The sequence below is a fragment of the Notolepis coatsorum genome, assembly GCF_963971535.1.
Source record: "Notolepis coatsorum genome assembly, chromosome: 18".
Taxonomy (NCBI): domain Eukaryota; kingdom Metazoa; phylum Chordata; class Actinopteri; order Aulopiformes; family Paralepididae; genus Notolepis; species Notolepis coatsorum.
Genome location: NC_140182.1, coordinates 44,325,741 through 44,343,776, shown reverse-complemented (window position 1 = coordinate 44,343,776; position 18,036 = coordinate 44,325,741). Strand labels below are relative to the sequence as shown.

General features: G+C 43.3%; 1 protein-coding gene across 1 annotated transcript in view; it reads left to right on the top strand.

Annotated features, from left to right (window-relative positions):
* Nucleotides 1-1,148: 1,148 nt before the first annotated feature.
* The window catches only part of LOC311245136 (inosine-5'-monophosphate dehydrogenase 1b-like), a gene marked incomplete at both ends in the record, with an annotated part of 28,236 nt that continues 11,348 nt past the window's right edge, over nt 1,149-18,036 (top strand). The window contains 3 exons of the mRNA XM_084334930.1: nt 1,149-1,384; nt 5,960-6,058; nt 7,589-7,637. Coding sequence (XP_084191056.1) covers nt 1,149-1,384; nt 5,960-6,058; nt 7,589-7,637 — 384 coding nt within the window. The remainder of the gene's footprint in view (nt 1,385-5,959; nt 6,059-7,588; nt 7,638-18,036) is intronic.

Genomic DNA, 18,036 nt, shown 5'->3' with positions numbered 1-18,036 from the left:
CACACACACACACACACACACACACACACACACACACACACACACACACACACACACACACACACAAACAAACACGCACAATCTGTCTGTCTGTCTCTCTCCTTCTCTCCCTCTCTCTGTCTCAAGGGGACGACGCATGATGGCAAACAGTATCCTGGGATTTGACCTTCGTTTGCCTCATTTAGAGTTCTGTCTCCTAGAGCACGCAACACAAAAACACACATCTCCACTCCATGGTAATCCTCAGCAGGGAAAGTGTGTGTCATCTTGACCCCTCCCTCGCTTCTTTCAGTCTCGCTACTCCCTTACATAGACCCCCCCCCCCCACCACCGCCGCCACCACCACTTTGCACCGTCTGTATTAATGCTTCCAATCCTCTTTGTGGACAAGTGACGTGTGCTACTGTCAGGAACAGGGTTAAGCTCAGCGGGGCTCTGGGAGAAGAGACAGACAGTGTGTTGCCGTTCCCTCACCCTGGCTGGCCGGGTCCCAGCTCCTCGCTGCCCTGCATGCCTCCGATCTGAGGCCCTACCGTGAGGATGACTCGCTGAGCTGTGAGTCCAGGCAGCAGAGCTCAGTCACGGGTCAAGGCAGTCTCCCGACCCAAGAGGAACCAGTAGCCTCCATCTGCAGGGAGCTGTCCTGGCGGCGCTGCGAGGGGAAGTGTCTCCCAGGGAATACAGACTCTTAGTTGGAAAGATTTGTTACCGTTGGTTCTTCTTCTTCTTCCTCTTTGATTTTTGTGGCGGCCACAAGGCGTGCAGGGACAGATTTGTGCCATGATCTTATGTCATGTCATACACCTCAAGGACTGCATGTGTGTGTGAGATTTCTGTTTGTTCTGAGGCCGCTCTGTGTGCATGCTAGGAGAGACCAGGAGGCTCCTCTCTGCCGTTATCAGGTGTGTTTGAAAGGTGTTTTTGTGTGAGTGTGCGTTCAAAGCATCAGGTGTTTATGAGGGATTGTTACTGGAAAACACCAGCCGACACCAGCCGTTACATCTTGGGTGAGTGTGAGTGCCTGTGTATGAGTGTGTGCGTGTCTGGGTGAGTGTGTGTGTGTTTATGTGCGTGTGTGCGTCCGTCTAAAGTGTTTAAAGCGTTCAGCGGCTGTGACCGTGGAGGCCGTAGCTCTGGATTTCCCCGAGATGGAGGCTCATGGTTATGACCGGTGTGAAGACGGGGAGAGGGACACCTACCAGATAGACTACCGGAGGATCGTAGGGGACATGGAGCCCGCACGGCCGCGCCTCTCGCCCAGGGATGGGGAACACCCCCACCTCCATGGACCCAATACCCACGCCAACCCCCACGGACACGGCCACGAGACCGCTTCGCAGAGATACAGTGCCACGCGCATCCAAGCCGGATATGAACCGGAGAGGTCAGTCTCATTCATCAACACTCACTGATTGATAACAATAGGCAATGAGATCATGACATGAATACGGTACTATTCAAGTCCTCCTAGAATTGGTCACACCGTTATTATAAGTGTAGTCTTTTGGTCATGAATGAACTAACCAGCAGATGGCTAGCGATCCCCTGTGGCCACAGAGATGTTTTCACTCTCTAGTGACGTCTGTCTGTGGGCTTTTAAAAGCCCCATTATCTGCTGGCTGGACCGTCAGGTGTGATGTAACCAAATCCTCTTACCTGCAGTTCCGCCGCCAATAACGTCTGAGAGGAGTTTGACATGCGGTGGATTTTGCCGTTTGTTGGCATTGAGTATTTCCAGCCTTGGGTGACAAGCATCTCTAATTAATTGTTTCATGTTCATGTGGGTCTCCTCCGGCTACCCCGGTTTCTGCCCCCACACCACATAAGGCACGCATGCTAGGTACATACTCCCATTGCCCTCGGCTCTGGCATTAGAACTGGTGTTGGTTACACTAATTCTAATTCATTCAACAAGTGATGCATTCACATATCTCTTAAAGGAACATGCCAACATTTTGGGAAATTAGCTTACCGTCTTCGCCAGAGAGAGACAAGAAGATAGATACCAGTTTCCTCTCTGTGCGTTCAGTAGAAAGCTATCTGGCTGCATGTTAGCCTAGCTTAGTGTAACGGGTGTTATTTATGTGTTGCTCTTAGCTGGCACCCGCTGTCCTATCTGCGTTGTGTTCTGGGTGGCCCCTTGAGTGAGACAGTTTGAATCACAGTGAGAAGGAGACTTGACTGTGGTTGGCATGCACGGCCATTTATTGCTGGTTCACCACCTGTACAGAATAGTTGGTAGAAACGCCACAAGAAGAAACAGCATCACGGTACAATTCTCTTTCTCTCGACAGTAGTCCAATCTTTCAGTATGGCGCCACTCGCAAACTGTGGTGGCGTCACAACATGGACCGCATGGTCTTTAGCTAGCCACATCTTCACATAATAGCTTAACATGCTAACGTGAATGACAAATTACAACCAATATAAAACAATAAATTTACATTTTAGAAACACATACCTGTACAAAATAGTTGGTAGAAACACCACAAGAAGAAACAGCGTCACGGTACAATTCTCTTTCTCTCGACAATAGTCCAATCTGTCGACCAGAATACTGAATTGACTATCTGTGACCAAACATCAAATTGTGCATCCAAACTAATCATACCATTTGTAACAACAATATCGAATTAACATTTATCATTTGTTAACATTCATTACTTATTTGGAATATATTCAACATAATAATACTCTTATAATACATAAAGTGTCGCACTATAGACAGACATCGTACCTTTCAGTATGGCGCCTCGTGCAAACTGAACGTAGAAAAGACAACCCCCAGATAGTGAGACGTCTGAATGAACCGGAAGGCAAAGCTCGACATTGAACTCTCTTAAAGTGACGGTTCATATAATGAGTCTTTAGTACAAATAAATCATAAACACAAGTGCAAACAGTATTCATAACATTTGGTAACATAGGATTTGGTGACATTTCAATCCTACAAAATAATAAACAATGTACATTTGACACTTGTTACATTAGCACAATGAATGGAAGCGGACAGTGACGGGTAGCCTTCGGGAGAGGTGTTAGTTGGACAATGCCTAAACTACCCATCACTGTGCGCTTCCATTCATTGTGCTAAGCTAGGCTAACGTGCAGCCAGATAGCTTTCTACTGAACGCACAGAGAGGAAACTGGTATCTATCTTCTTGTCTCTCTCGGTAAGACGGTAAGCTAAGCTTTCCCAAAATGTTGGCGTGTTCTTTTAAAGGATACATATGGTGCATTCAGTCGGCCCTCATCAACTCTGAACTGTATCATGTGGCCAGATGGTGAATAGGAGGTGATGGCGTATTTCTAATGATGTCTCTTGACGAGGACCGACGGAACGCATACATACAGTAGATATGGTGTAATCGTGCATTCGGCCGGTCCTCGTAAAGTCTGTGAAAAGTTCTGAGTTCACAACGAGGAACTTGTACTCAAACAGCCGACCAAGTGGAAAATACCAGCGGTAAACTCTGCCAAGTTCCACGATGCCTGAGTTTACGAGTTGTGATGTTTCACTGACCCTTCACCTTTTGTGGTGCAAACATACTTTATTATGAACATGGAGTATCATAAATATGATGTTGCCATGCTGGGATTCCTAAAAGTCGCTCAAACCATCAGCATCAAGAAAGTTTGATTAATCTGGCTGAATCTGCTGCCTTGCATCTGATTGGTCCTGACTTAACGACATAACTAGTGGATCAGAACCACCATCACCTCGTATACCATTTGGTCACATGATACATTTCCGACTTTACAAGTTGACGAGGATGGATAGAATGCACGATAGGTACCGGCTATGTTTCGCCTAGCAAACATCAGACATCCATCACGCTGTACCAAAGATCATTGGCTTCACAGCGATAACGCCAATCCGCCAATCTGGAGTTTCGACCCATCCCTTATTGTTTACAGCTTTGTCATGCTTTATTTCAAAGAGATGTAGTCTCTGTTCCAAATGTAGTTTCTTACTGGAATAACTTTATTTCAGATCTGAACTGGAAGAAGATCTGGTGCTTACCTTCTAAATTTCTGATTATAAATAAGGATTTAAGGAAGTGAGTTTTCTAATCATAATCCTTCCTTTTACATTTTTTTAAAAATGAAATCAAACCTTTCAACAACACCCCTGTAAATAGGAAAGCTATTAAAATCATAGATGTATGTACCCTGTATAACATTTTGTGAGCTAATTTAGGATTTCTCTGTGTTCTGATCCCCTGGCTTTATCTGTATCTGTTTATGTTTTGTTGATATGTTTACCATGCTGTTTAAAATGAATTATAGCTGTGTCAAGCGAGTTTGTCTCAAAGTCTAGGAGTTTTGTTTGTGCTAGTTTAACACAAGCTCATTCCATTCATTAGATTCACATCAGCTAGTTCAGTCACTCTGACAAATTTGACGCTATGGCAGTGAGGCCACATACAGCCAATGAGCTTTGGTACAGCGTGATAAACATCTGACATTTGTTAGGCAACTGAACTGAAGGACAGCCTCAAGCCGATCTGCCAGGCTGAATAGCCAAAGCTATTGATGATGATAGGTAAATAGGTCTAAATATTTGGCAACAAATGACATTCGAGAATAAATATCTGCAGTGTGTAAACTACAAATGAATTATCATATCATATCATATAATATAATATCGTATCCCATCATTTCATATCTTATCATATCATATTATATCATAGCTCATATCACTGTGACCAGAACCGGGTTATACACTACTAGTTATGAAAGAGGGCTGTGTTGCTCAGAAGAGGCCAAACAGCAGAATAAAACAATAGGCTGCCACCACAGGGCTTCAACTGAATGAAGAGGACACAGAGGCTTGTGTATCAAAACTAACACTTTGCTTTATATACCATTAAAACTGAGCTCTGAGGGTGTAAGGGCAAGGTTGGGCCCTTATATAAAAGGGTGGAGTAGAGGACCGGCCCGGACGTAACAGGGAAAGGGGCACATTCATACATTTAATAAAATACACCCAGATACCTTTCAAAGTGACAAATCAGTAGATAACACTAACCACTACAGTCAATTCACAAGACTCAGAAATACCAAGATTATCACTGCAAATGGTGGACACACAGCACACAATTGGACTTGGGGGAGTTATCTTTAACCTATGCCTGAATCAGCACAAGGGATGTAATGCAGTACACAGGGAAGTACAACAAGCCAGAGTTGTAGTCGAGTCACTAAAGGAGAACCAGAGTTGAGTCCGAGTCGAGTCCCCATTACCCGAGTCTGAGTCCAAGTCATCCAGGTTGAGTCCACTCCACTCTGGCCGTCAAAGGGCTGACATACAAATAAAAAAAGGTCTACATTAAACATAAATGACACAGCGGTCACCATTTCAAAGGGAGTTTATTTACTTTGTGACACAATAGCCAAATAAATGCACTAGCCATCAATATCTTATGCCAAATTATTAGGGCCTATTACAAAAAAAAACGATTTATCAATGTCCGAGTCCTCGTCTGCACCTTCAGAGTCCGAATGCAGTCAATGCTCGGGTCCATGTCCAAGTCTGAGTCATCAGTGAACAAGTCCAAGTCGAGTCACGAGTCGTGAAAATCAGTCCAGGACTTGGTAGGCTCTGCAGGGTCCTAGGGCCCTCTCACTCTCACGTCATGACATAAAGTAGGCCTCATGTAGGAAGTGCAGAAGTCATAATGCTGTGTTGGTTTGCTAGGCACAGCCGCCTAGCATTGCTATATGCATTTTATACCAGTGTCACTGAACAATCGCTTCCTACTATAGTAAACAATACAGCGTGCATGTGTGATGTGTGTGTGTGTGTGTGTGTGTGTGTGTGTGTGTGTGTGTGTGTGTGTGTGTGTGTGTGTGTGTGTGTGTGTGTGTGTTAGGGAGAGCGTGCATGGAGGTGTATCTGTGCATGTGTGTGTGATAGGCTGTTATCCTGTATTTGAGTGTGATCTGTGCGTTGCAGCATGGCTGACTACCTGATCAGTGGGGGGACTGGGTATGTACCAGAAGACGGGTTGACAGCACAGCAACTCTTTGCTATCGGTGATGGACTCACATACAAGTAAGATACAGAAACACACACACACGCACACACACACACACACACACACACACACACACACACACACACACACACACACACACACACACACACACACACACACACACACACACACACACACACACACACACACACACACACACACACACACACACACACACACACACACACACACACACACACACACACACACACACACACACACACACACACACACACACACACACACACACACACACACACACACACACACACACACACACACACACACACACACACACACACACACACACACACACACACACACACACACACACACACACACACACACACCCTCGTGAATTATGTAAGGTTTCTCCCTGTGTATGAAGTGGTTGGTAGTGATATGATGATAGGGTTTTATGTGGAGGATTATTATTACTAATACCACTTGATGTTAGAGAGCAACTGCCATTAAAAGGATCATAGCAGCTAACAGAGGTGAACCAGCATTGTGTATGTGCATGCATGTGTTATGTGTGTGTGTGTGTGTGTGTGTGTGTGTGTGTGTGTGTGTGTGTGTGTGTGTGTGTGTGTGTGTGTGTATGTGCATGCATGTGTTATGTGTGTGTGTGTGTGTGTGTGTATGTATGTAAGTTTGCATGTCTGTGTGTGCATGTGCTTGTGTACGTGTGTGAGTGTCTGTAAGTGCATGTGGCGTGCATGCCAGCATGTGTGTGTGTGTGTGTGTTTGTGCATCGACCTTAATGGAGGGTGTATGCAGCAGGCTTGATCTGAGCACAGTTGGGGCAGATTACTCAGGGTGCTTCTGTTAGGACACTCCCACTCCCCTGACACTCCATGACACTCGTCCCGTGATTAAGACAGGGAGGACGCAACCCTCTTTGCGTCGCCCCTGTGCCTCAAATAGATTTGCTATCAGCTCTATCTTTAATCTCTCAAAATGTTCAGTTGCTATCGCTATCAGCTCTATCTTTAATTTTTCTAAATGTTCAGTTGCTATTGCATGCACTCATCTGTGTTTCACTACACACATGAGTGCATGCTTACCAACTGTTAGTCTGCAACACTACTATCACTGACATCTAAGAAGGGAGATCCCCCTTGAATGGCCCTTCTAAGGTTTCTCTCCTCCACACTGCCTGTGGAGCATTTTTTCCCTATTGTTAGGTTTTAGTGAGTTTTTCCTTACCTTCGCGTGGGGTATGTCTGGGAGTGCTTGCATTCTATTATTTATTTGCATTTATTTAAAATTTGTTGGACCTTATGGTGTTCTTGTTTTGTTCTTGACTTATTGTTATGTTTCTTCTTGACTTGTTTAAAAAAGACGTGTCCGGCCCATGGGGACATTAACGTGTGTTGTCGGGCCTTACAAATAAATTTGATTTGATTTTGATTTGATTTATGACACATGGCTGTTAAGAGTGACTGCTCTGCTCTCTGCCTGCATCTCTCTCCCTCTCTCTCTCTCTCTCTCTCTCTCTCTCTCTTTCTCTCTCTCTCTCTCTCTCTCTTCCCCCTCCTTCACAGTGACTTCCTGATCCTTCCTGGTTTCATAGACTTTATCTCTGATGATGTGGTGAGTACTGATACCCCACCCCCCTGAGTGTGTGTGTGTGTGTGTGTGTGTGTGTGTGTGTGTGTGTGTGTGTGTGTGTGTGTGTGTGTGTGTGTGTCTAGCTGAATAAAGCCACCACCTGCATGTACAGTAAGACAGGGGTTGTTGGTACCCAGGGATAGACTGGAAGTCTTTATTTTTTGTGATGCAGTTTAACACACACACGTGAGATGGGTGACCCACAGGAACACACACACACATGCACTGAGTCGCCGATGAAATGTCTCTCTGCACTTTTCCCATCCCGTTGTCCTTCCCCCCATGGGCAGCCGGGAGCAGATAGGGCGTCAATGTGAGCCGCGCCCCGGGGACCAATCCAAGTGCTCCTGTCCGTCTTCGTCAAGGACGCCACAGCGTTAGCGATCTGTTGTGCATGTTTTTCCATTGGGTTTATCTTATCGGGGGGGAAACCCTTGCGAGCACAGGGAGAACATGCAAACTCCACACAGAAAGGCCTGGGAGATACCCCACCTGAGTACCTGGCATCATGGAAACCTGGTCCCCAAGCGGGAATAGAACCCTGGACCTTCTTGCTGTGAGGCGACAGTGTTAACCACTACACCACCGTGCCACGGATGTTATAGTGGTTCACACCCCCTGACTCTGAGATCACCTGCTGGCCTAGGAATCCCACCAGAACCTGCTCTCATATGTCTTCCCTCCCTTATGAAAAAAATATCATTGCATTTCCAAAAAGGTATTTCCATAATGTTTTGGTCGAAAAAAACCAATACCATATTACCATCAGTATCATGGCTTAAATGAGATTATACCATGGTATTGCCATGGTGATACATGACTGGTGGTAAATGATGGTGAATTATTTATACAATAGTACCACGGAAATACAAACATTACCATCAAACTAACATCAAAACTAATACTAAAGGGAGTGAACTGCCCACTCTCCTTAAAAAAAACAAGAAAGTAGTTGTGTGCCAAAGTGTGAGTACTCACTTACACAAGAAGAAGAAGACGTATCACACACATGCGAGATAGGCGAACCACAGGAACACACACAGACAGGCGCACATGCACTGAGTCGCAGATGGAAATGTTCTCTGCACTTCCCATCCCATCGTCCTTCCCCCCCCAAGGGCAGCCGGGAGCAGACAAGTGCTCCTGTCCGTCTGTGTCAGGGATGTGACAGCGTTAGCGATCTGTTCTGCATGTTTTTACATTGGGTTTATCTTATCGGGAGGGGAAACCCTTGCGAGCACAGGGAGAACATGCAAACTCCACACAGAAAGGCCCGGGTGATACCCCACCTGGGTACCTGGCAACGCTGGAACCTGGTCCCCAAGCGGGAATTGAACCCAGGACCTTCTAGGTGTGAGGCGACAGTGTTAACCACTACACCACCATGCCGCCTAATGTTGAACAGTAAGTGATTTGGGAGCGAGGGACCATGGTGCTGTTGGTGTAACCTTCTCTCTGAGCCTGGTTACACCTTCTGCCTGAGCCTGGTTACACCTTCTGTCTGAGCCTGGTTACACCTTCTCTCTGAGCCTGGTTACACCTTCTCTCTGAGCCTGGTTACACCTTCTGTCTGAGCCTGGTTACAGCTTCTGTCTGAGCCTGGTTACACATCAGCTCTCTGAGCCTGGTTACACCTTCTGTCTGAGCCTGGTTACACCTTCTCTCTGAGCCTGGTTACACCTTCTGTCTGAGCCTGGTTACACCTTCTCTCTGAGCCTGGTTACACCTTCTCTCTGAGCCTGGTTACAGCTTCTCTCTGAGCCTGGTTACACACCTTCTCTCTGAGCCTGGTTACAGCTTCTCTCTGAGCCTGGTTACACATCAGCTCTCTGAGCCTGGTTACACATCAGCTCTCTGAGCCTGGCACACTTGGGGTTTGGTGTTTGCCTACATGACCACATAGCAACTCCTCTGTTTCCCCTTTTTTTTATGTGATTTGCATGGTTCCAGTGTGTGCTGTGCTTACATGATATAGCACGAGTCATTTTCATGGTATGACATTTCAAACTCTCACACATGATCGCATCTACAGTAGCTTGTACGTAGGTACTGTAATCACATGATAATATACATGAAAATTACACACATGTGAGATCAAGTAAGCGCACGAGTGAAACACACAAGTGTTTCAAAAAGCCTTTGAATGTGATAACATGTCAAATGTTTGATTACATGAAAACTTCAAAATTCACATGGCTTTGCTTTTGGGGTGATCGTCCTGTCGAGGAATTGACTCGATTGATATCTGCCTTCACCATGAGAAACATTTTGTGTTTTTCTATTGTTATTATTATTATATTATTAATAATAATAATAATAATAATAATAATAATAATAATAATAATAATAATAATAATAATAATAATAATAATAATAATAAAATAATAATAATAATAATAATAATAATAATAATAAGGTAGGCTATTCCTCTACTCTCTCGAAGCAAAAGATGAATGTCCTGTTCACTGAAGCTCATACATTTCTACTCCCCTGCACTTCCCTGAGTAAGGCAATGAGCTTGGGATTGCTTTTTGTTTTTCTCTCTCGAACGCTCTCCTGGGACTTCAAATTAATATCTGGTTGGGGTCATGCTGAGGTCATCACTAGAGAACACAACAGGTTCTCAGTAAACACACATGTGAAGATAACAAGGCAACATCTAAACACACTTGACTTCTAAGCTGCTGCGAGGTGTGGAAATTAAATAAGGGGCGACAGTGGCTCAGGACTCAGGAGGTAGAGCAGTCGCCTGGCAGTCAAAAGGTTACCGGTTAGAATCACACTCCTCCCGGGGAGCATGTCGAAGTGTCCTTGAGCAAGACACTTAACCCCTAATTGCTCCCGATGAGCAAGGTTTGCACCTTGCAAGGTTGCCTCTGCCATCATTGTGCGAATAATAATAATAATAATAATAATAATAATAATAATAATAATAATAATAATAATAATAATAATAATAATAATAATAATAATAATAATAATAATAATAATAATAATAATAATAATAATAATAATAATAATAATAATAATAATAATAATAATAATAATGGATTGCAGCTCAAAGTGCTTCACAACAAATTGCATAAAATAAATTTGCATACAGTTGACAGAATAAAAGCAATGCATAAAGTGCAGACATAATAATAGGTATAAAAGTAGTGCAATGTAGAAAGTACAGACATAAGGATAGGCATAAAATAAGCAGTGATGGGCAAGCTACTTGGAAAATGTAGCAAGCTACACTACAAGTTACTCTTGATTAAATATAGCTAAACTACAATGGAAGCTATCCCCAGAGAAATGTAGCAAGCTACACTACAAGAACATGGCTAAAATAGCTAGCTACATCGGCACTACTTTTTTTTTTTTTTTTTTTACTTTGTGATCAAGTTTACACCAAACAAATAGGCAGGCAAAAAAATAGCTCAGTTTGATTGTTTATTATAAAACTGAAACAAGCCCTCGGTCTGGCTTTTTGTGTCATCCTTTTAACATGAGGAAAGAACTGTGGAAACGTAATAAATAAAAGGCAGTGAAACAATAATAAAATAAACACAAATATATACTCCCTCTATTGGAATGGAGACTTTTCAGCACAGGATAAACTACTGTTTCAACTCAAACCACAGTAACAAAATGACAATAACCTGGCCAAAGAAAAAGTGCAAGAAACATTTGTCTACAAAATAGACATTAACGAAATCCTATGTAACATTTATACATTCTTAAGTACGGAAATAAGCAGCATGGGGTAATCGGCATTGGAACTATACTACTACAGTATGTACTCAGAGTATAACACTCAAGCTTGACACTGCTAGACAAACAATACTATCCTTGGCTGCTAGATATGTAACTCACAAAACATTCCATGGCCACAGGTTGAGAACCACTGGTCTAGGACGATCTTTTCCCTATTTTTTTCTTTTCTCCACCCCCCAATGTACAGTGTACAGTGTCCCCCTACCCCAACCCCCCCCCCCCCCCCCAATGTACAGCCCCCACCCACCAACCCCACCAACCCAACCTCCTCCAATGTACAGTTTCTACGTCAAATGTATATACACTCTTTTTCTGGACACTTTTTGTATCACAAACAGTACTGTATTTGCACATCTGATATGTCATAAATGTATAGATGTAGCAGTACTGTCTATCTGTATGTCGTGTGTGTCATATATGTTATGATGAATTGAAAATGGGGGACCCTGATGTAAACAAGACGAAAGTCTTTCTCTGGTCTGCATCCCCTTAACAATTGTATGTATTGAGCTGTACTGTACTGTACCCATTCTGCAATCTGTTAATACACTTTTCAATCAATCAATCAATAATATTGTTCATAGCAGCTAGCCTATCTCAGACAGACTGTTAGTTAAAGCTGTTGATAAAAAGTGCACTGACTTGTGTGCTGTTTGGGAACAGTTGACAATGTTTATGTAAAGACAGTAAGGGTTTTCATCAGCTCACCTGAATATGTGTTCTCAAGTTAGTATTGGACGTGTGGGACGTCGAGAGCAGCTTCGTTTTTGGTTGACACAATAAACACCTAAACACATATGTTTTAGGCGTTTTTCAGTCAAACTCATAAACGTGTCCAGGTAGGGCCATGGAGATGCAGTGTTGTTATTGTTGTTGATATCATCTTCATCAATGCCATCAGTGGAAACATCAAATCCCTCTGCCATTATTTCGCGCTGTTATTGTAAATTCATCCATTCATTCTCATTCAGTGGTCTGCGTTTAGATTTTCACTTCCTGGTTTGTGGCCTGGAGTCCCGCCCTATCCTGCCTCTGATTGGCCTACCCGTAATATTTTGGCCTACCATACCCAATCGTGAGTCGTCACTCATATCTAAACAAACCAACCAATCATAGTGGGTTTTTTACGGGGAGTTTTTTTTTCTCCTCGCAGATTTTCCTGTCTAGACTGCGAAAGTAGCGTGTAACGTTTCTCGTCGCTACGTTACTACTTCGTTCTATAAACAGCTCCGCTACAGAGACCGCTACCCTGGTTAAAAAGTAGCGAGCTACCAGCACGCTACTGAGAATTGTAGTTAAGCTATGTAGCTTCGCTACTTGTAGCAAGCTACTGCCCATCACTGAAAATAAGTACAATAAGTAGAGTGTTGCTTGAAAGCATGTGAGCAACACTGTACTTGTAAAATAAGTACAATAAGTACAGTGTTGCTCGAAAGCATGTGAACCCCCCCGGAACAGCCAGTCCCCCAAACACCCCACACATCAATCCCCACCACATCCCCATCCAAGACATACCCCCTGATAAAGCATGCCATGATCAAAGGAAAAAAAACAGCCCGCACGCCACTCACACTGCCATGCACGGTGACGGGAGTGCCACATGGGCCGCCCCATCTGCCCCGGTCCTGGCGACCTCACCACCATGAGGAAACCAGCGAACTCCACACTCCCACCCCCAGACTCCACGGAGGAATGACACGTCACGCGCCCCAGGACCTGCAGCCACGCCAAAGGATCTACGCAGCAAGGCAACGACTTCAACACTCAAGCAGACAGACACAACAGCGGTCAAATGAAGACATGCAGCACCACGGGCGGTCTGAGACGACACCGGGACCCCCAGGACCCCCGGGACCCCCTGAAACACTGCAGAAGTGATGGTCTGAGACGACACCGGGACCCCCAGGACCCCCGGGACCCCCTGAAACACTGCAGAAGTGATGGTCTGAGACGACACCGGGACCCCCAGGACCCCCGGGACCCCCTGAAACACTGCAGAAGTGATGGTCTGAGACGACACCGGGACCCCCAGGACCCCCGGGACCCCCTGAAACACTGCAGAAGTGATGGTCTGAGACGACACCGGGACCCCCAGGACCCCCGGGACCCCCTGAAACACTGCAGAAGCCACAGGTCTGAGACGACACCGGGACCCCCGGGACCCTGAAACACTGCAGAAGCCATAGCGAGCCCCTACGCAAGGAATCCCCAAAACGCCAGTGAACCGAGGGAGCCCAAGGATGAAAACCAACCAAAATCCATCAAAGCACACGCAAGAGACCAGGACCAAACTCCAGGAAAGGTCCGGGAAAGGCCCAGCCGAAGTGATAGGTGCCATAGGCTCCAACCAAACCCCCCCCCCCCCCCCCCCCCCCCCCCAGATCCGAAAACCAGTCCCCACCACTGAACTCCCCCAACCCACCGACACCCCAGGGACTCCCCGCATAAAGATCCCACCACAACCCCCACAGCACCCCAAAGCGTCCCAAAGGTCCCAGTGCCATCCCACACCACCCACAATGCCACACACCCCCCCATCCGACCACCACCATGTCCATCCACCAGAACATCCAGAATCGTCTCACTGCTTCTTTTTTTGTAAGTTTTTTTTACAATGGGTACATTAAGGAGGTCGGCTGTGGTCGATCCAAGACCTCGAGTTGGCACATAAAATTACAGGAAGTCAGAAATGCATGAAGGTGCTAAACCCCTTTATGGATTTGTATATATATGTAAAATAACTTTAAAATCGATTCTAAAGGATACAGGAAGCCAGTGCAATGTAGCTAAAACAGGTGTAATATGCTCTCCATAATCTAATCGGCTTGAAATAAAAGCATGAACCAGCTTCTGCATCCTGTTGGGTTAAACACGGCCAGACTTTGGCAATATTTCTTAAAAGGAAGAATGCTGTCTTGGTCACTTTATTTATGTGTGTTTTAAAACGTCAATCAGAGTCTAAAATAACACCTAAGCTTGTTACTTCTGCTTTATTTTGTAGAGCCAGATTCCCTAGCCTATTAAAAAGGCATCCCTTTTGGCTTTAGGGCCAATTAAAAGTATTTCTGTCTTATCCTCATTTAGTTAAAAAAAAAAAAAAAAGTATTGCTCATCCATTTATCAACTGCTGACAGACAGGTAGTCAGGGAGCAAAATAGCATTTGTGTCATTCGGCTCAACATAAATGTATATTTGTGTATCATCAGCATAACTATGAAAGTTGATATTGTGTTTTCTGATGACATCACCAGAAAACACTCATGAATGTGTGAGTGAATGGGTGAATGTGAGGAACAGAAATTGTAAAGCGCTTTGGATAAAAGTGCTATATAAATGTACCATTTAAATACAAAGGTCCACGATTCGTACAGTGTAAGTATTGCATTGGGTTTTTGCTATGTAGGCTAATCCTGTTTGGTACATGGTGTACCGTCTTCCAGCTTGATGGGGTAATGAGATCCTTTGACCTCTTGTCATGGTGGTGGAGATCTTATTGAAGCACTTCTCACAGAATAGTTGCATGTAAGGCCTAGAGACCAATATATGTTTTTTGGTTCCAATACTAATTTCGATATTTGGGAGCTTAATTTTCCAATAAGCCATATATCTACTGAAAAAGCAGTACTTATGAACTGATTGAATTATCAAATAGGATCAATGTCTAATAAACACATGGTAGACCAATATATCTGTGGCGATTTTTCTGGTCACAATATATGGGTAAAAGCCAAAGGCTATATATCGGTCGATAGCCGATAATGTCGGCTGAACAGTATATGGGTCTAGTAACTCAACTGATGCTGAGAACATTTAGAGGAATCCACTATAGCAGGCGGTGGGGACAAGAAAGGTACAACATATCCAAAAAGAAAGAAAGAAAAACAGTGAAGCCCCTTAAATCCTAAAGTAGACAGAGGTTATTTGCTCAGATAGCAGGCCACACAAAATACAAAAGTGCCTGAAAGGTGATAGAACACGGTGTTGGCGATGCAGCTTTAGCTACTAAGCTACATAACATGGCAACCTGTTGAAGAGGATTGATTTAAGTATTGTTTTGTTCATGCATATGAAATATAATTAATCAAATATTTAGTTACGATTAATACGTCCATGCAACTGAACAAATTAACAACATCAACCGCCTCCGCCCTTCACTCACCCCCAACAGCGCCGCAATCCTGGTCCACTCCCTCGTCACTTCCCGCTTGGATTATTGCAACTCCCTTCTCTTTGGTCTCCCCCACAAACTCCTCCATAAGCTCCAACTGGTCCAGAACGCTGCTGCCCGTATAATAACCAGAACCCCTGTCATCAGTCACATCACCCCCATCCTACGCCAACTACACTGGCTTCCCATTAAACACTGCATAGACTACAAGATCCTCCTCCATACATTTAAGGCCATCCACAACCTCGCCCCTCCATACCTGTCCGACCTCCTCCACATCAACATTCCCACCCGGTCCCTCAGGTCTGCCTCCTCCATCAACCTGACCGTCCCCCCAGCCTGTCTGTCCACCATGGGGTCAAGAGCCTTCAGCTGCTCTGCCCCCCCGCCTTTGGAACTCCCTCCCCCCCGACATCAGGAACATTGACTCCATCATCCCATTCAAAACCCACCTCAAAACCCACCTGTTTAGGCAGGCGTATGTCTGATTTTATTTTATTTTTTAAATGTATTGTGATTGTTAATGAACTGTTTTTAAATTGTTGTACGGCGACCTTGAGTGTCCTGAAAGGCGCCTTATAAATAAAATGCATTATTATTATTATTATATAATTATATATTTCTACACATTCTCTTTCTTTCTCTTTCACACACACATACACACACAAGTACTCTCTTACATATAGTCAATACATTAAACATTGGTTTGGAGTACTTGGAAGAAAACAAGATAGTAAATAAATTGAATGTGCACATTCTCTTGTACACACTGTTTCTCACACACATAGACATATGATATCGATTGGCTTAGTAATTATTCAAACCATCTTAGAGAGATTAGTAATAGCTATGGCTTACTAGGCCAAATCAAATTATTATTATTATTATTATTATTATTATTATTATTATTATTATTATTATTATTATTATTATTATTATTATTATTATTATTATTATTATTATTATTATTATTATTATTATTATTATTATTATTATTATTATTATTATTATTATTATTATTATTATTATTATTATTATTATTATTATTATTATTATTATTATTATTATTATTATTATTATTTCTTTTTTTATGTAAGTATAATTGACTTAATCTTTTCTAATAAGATTGATAAAATAATTGCTTGTGGTGTCTTTGAATTAGGTGTCAGTGATCCCTGTCCTATAACCTATAGAAACTAGATAAAACACAGTCTTGCACTATTAACAAAAGGAATATGAAAAACTTTTGTGATCTTTTAATTGACCTATTCCATAGCGACATCCACTACACATCGGAAATTCCCGATGTCGAAGTAGCACTCAACTTCTTCTCAAAAACCTTCTCTCAATTGCTGATAATCATGCACCTTAAAGTATAAAAGATAACAAATAAATGAATCCCTTGGTTCACACCTGAATTATCTGCCTTGCTTAGAGAGGGATAAAGCCTGGTCACTTGCCAGACGCTCTGGTGATCAGTCACACTGGGCAACATTCAGACAGCTCAGAAATACATGTACAGCATATGTGAGAACAACTAAAGTTGATTATTACTGTACTTAGAACTAGTAACCAGCTCCTATTCCTATTCAGAGGTACATCTAAATAAGACCAGAACCACAATTTCCCTTCATACAGAGATTAGAAATGGTGACTCCTTGATCTCAGAACATAAAGAGGTCTGTTTAGCCATCAACAAGCCTTTTAGCGAAGCTGGTCATCTATTTGAGAATAGCCATGTAGGGCCACCTGGTGGACAGGATCATGAACAAGCTGTGGAGCATAATATGTACTTTGTAAATGCTGGCCACCTATTAGAAAAAGATTACACAGGGCCCCCTTCTGGTGCAGATAGGGAATGATTTTCAGTTAAATTTACAACCCTTGTCTGTAAATTCTGTTATTGAAGCACTTCAAGCCAACAGGTCTCATTCACCAAGGACTTACAACAAAAAGGGCTTTCTCTTAGGGCCATTTGAGACCTTTTCGGGACGATTTTGGGATTCACCAACAGAATAATATATATACCAATAAAACATATATAATTAATATTATATTATAATATATTATCTATATTCATGTCTTGCCCGAAAAGGTCTCAAATGGCCCTAAGAGAAAGCCCTTTCTGTCGTAAGTCCGTTGGTGAATGAGACCCACCAGGAAATCAACTGGAGAGGGTGGACTGGAACTGGATCCTTTTCCCCCTCAAACTGGCTGCACCATTGGTTTCGGAGCAAATAACACATATATTTAATATTTCATTACTAACAGGTGTGGTTCCTGTTGCCTGGAAAATGGCCCATGTGACCCCCTTGCATAAAGCGGGGGATACAAGTGACCTAAATAATTATAGACCAATCTCCAAGCTATCCTGTCTAGCAAAAATCCTGGAGTCACTGTCATTGGTAAACAACCAACTTAAATAATTTATCACAAAGCACTCTATATTAA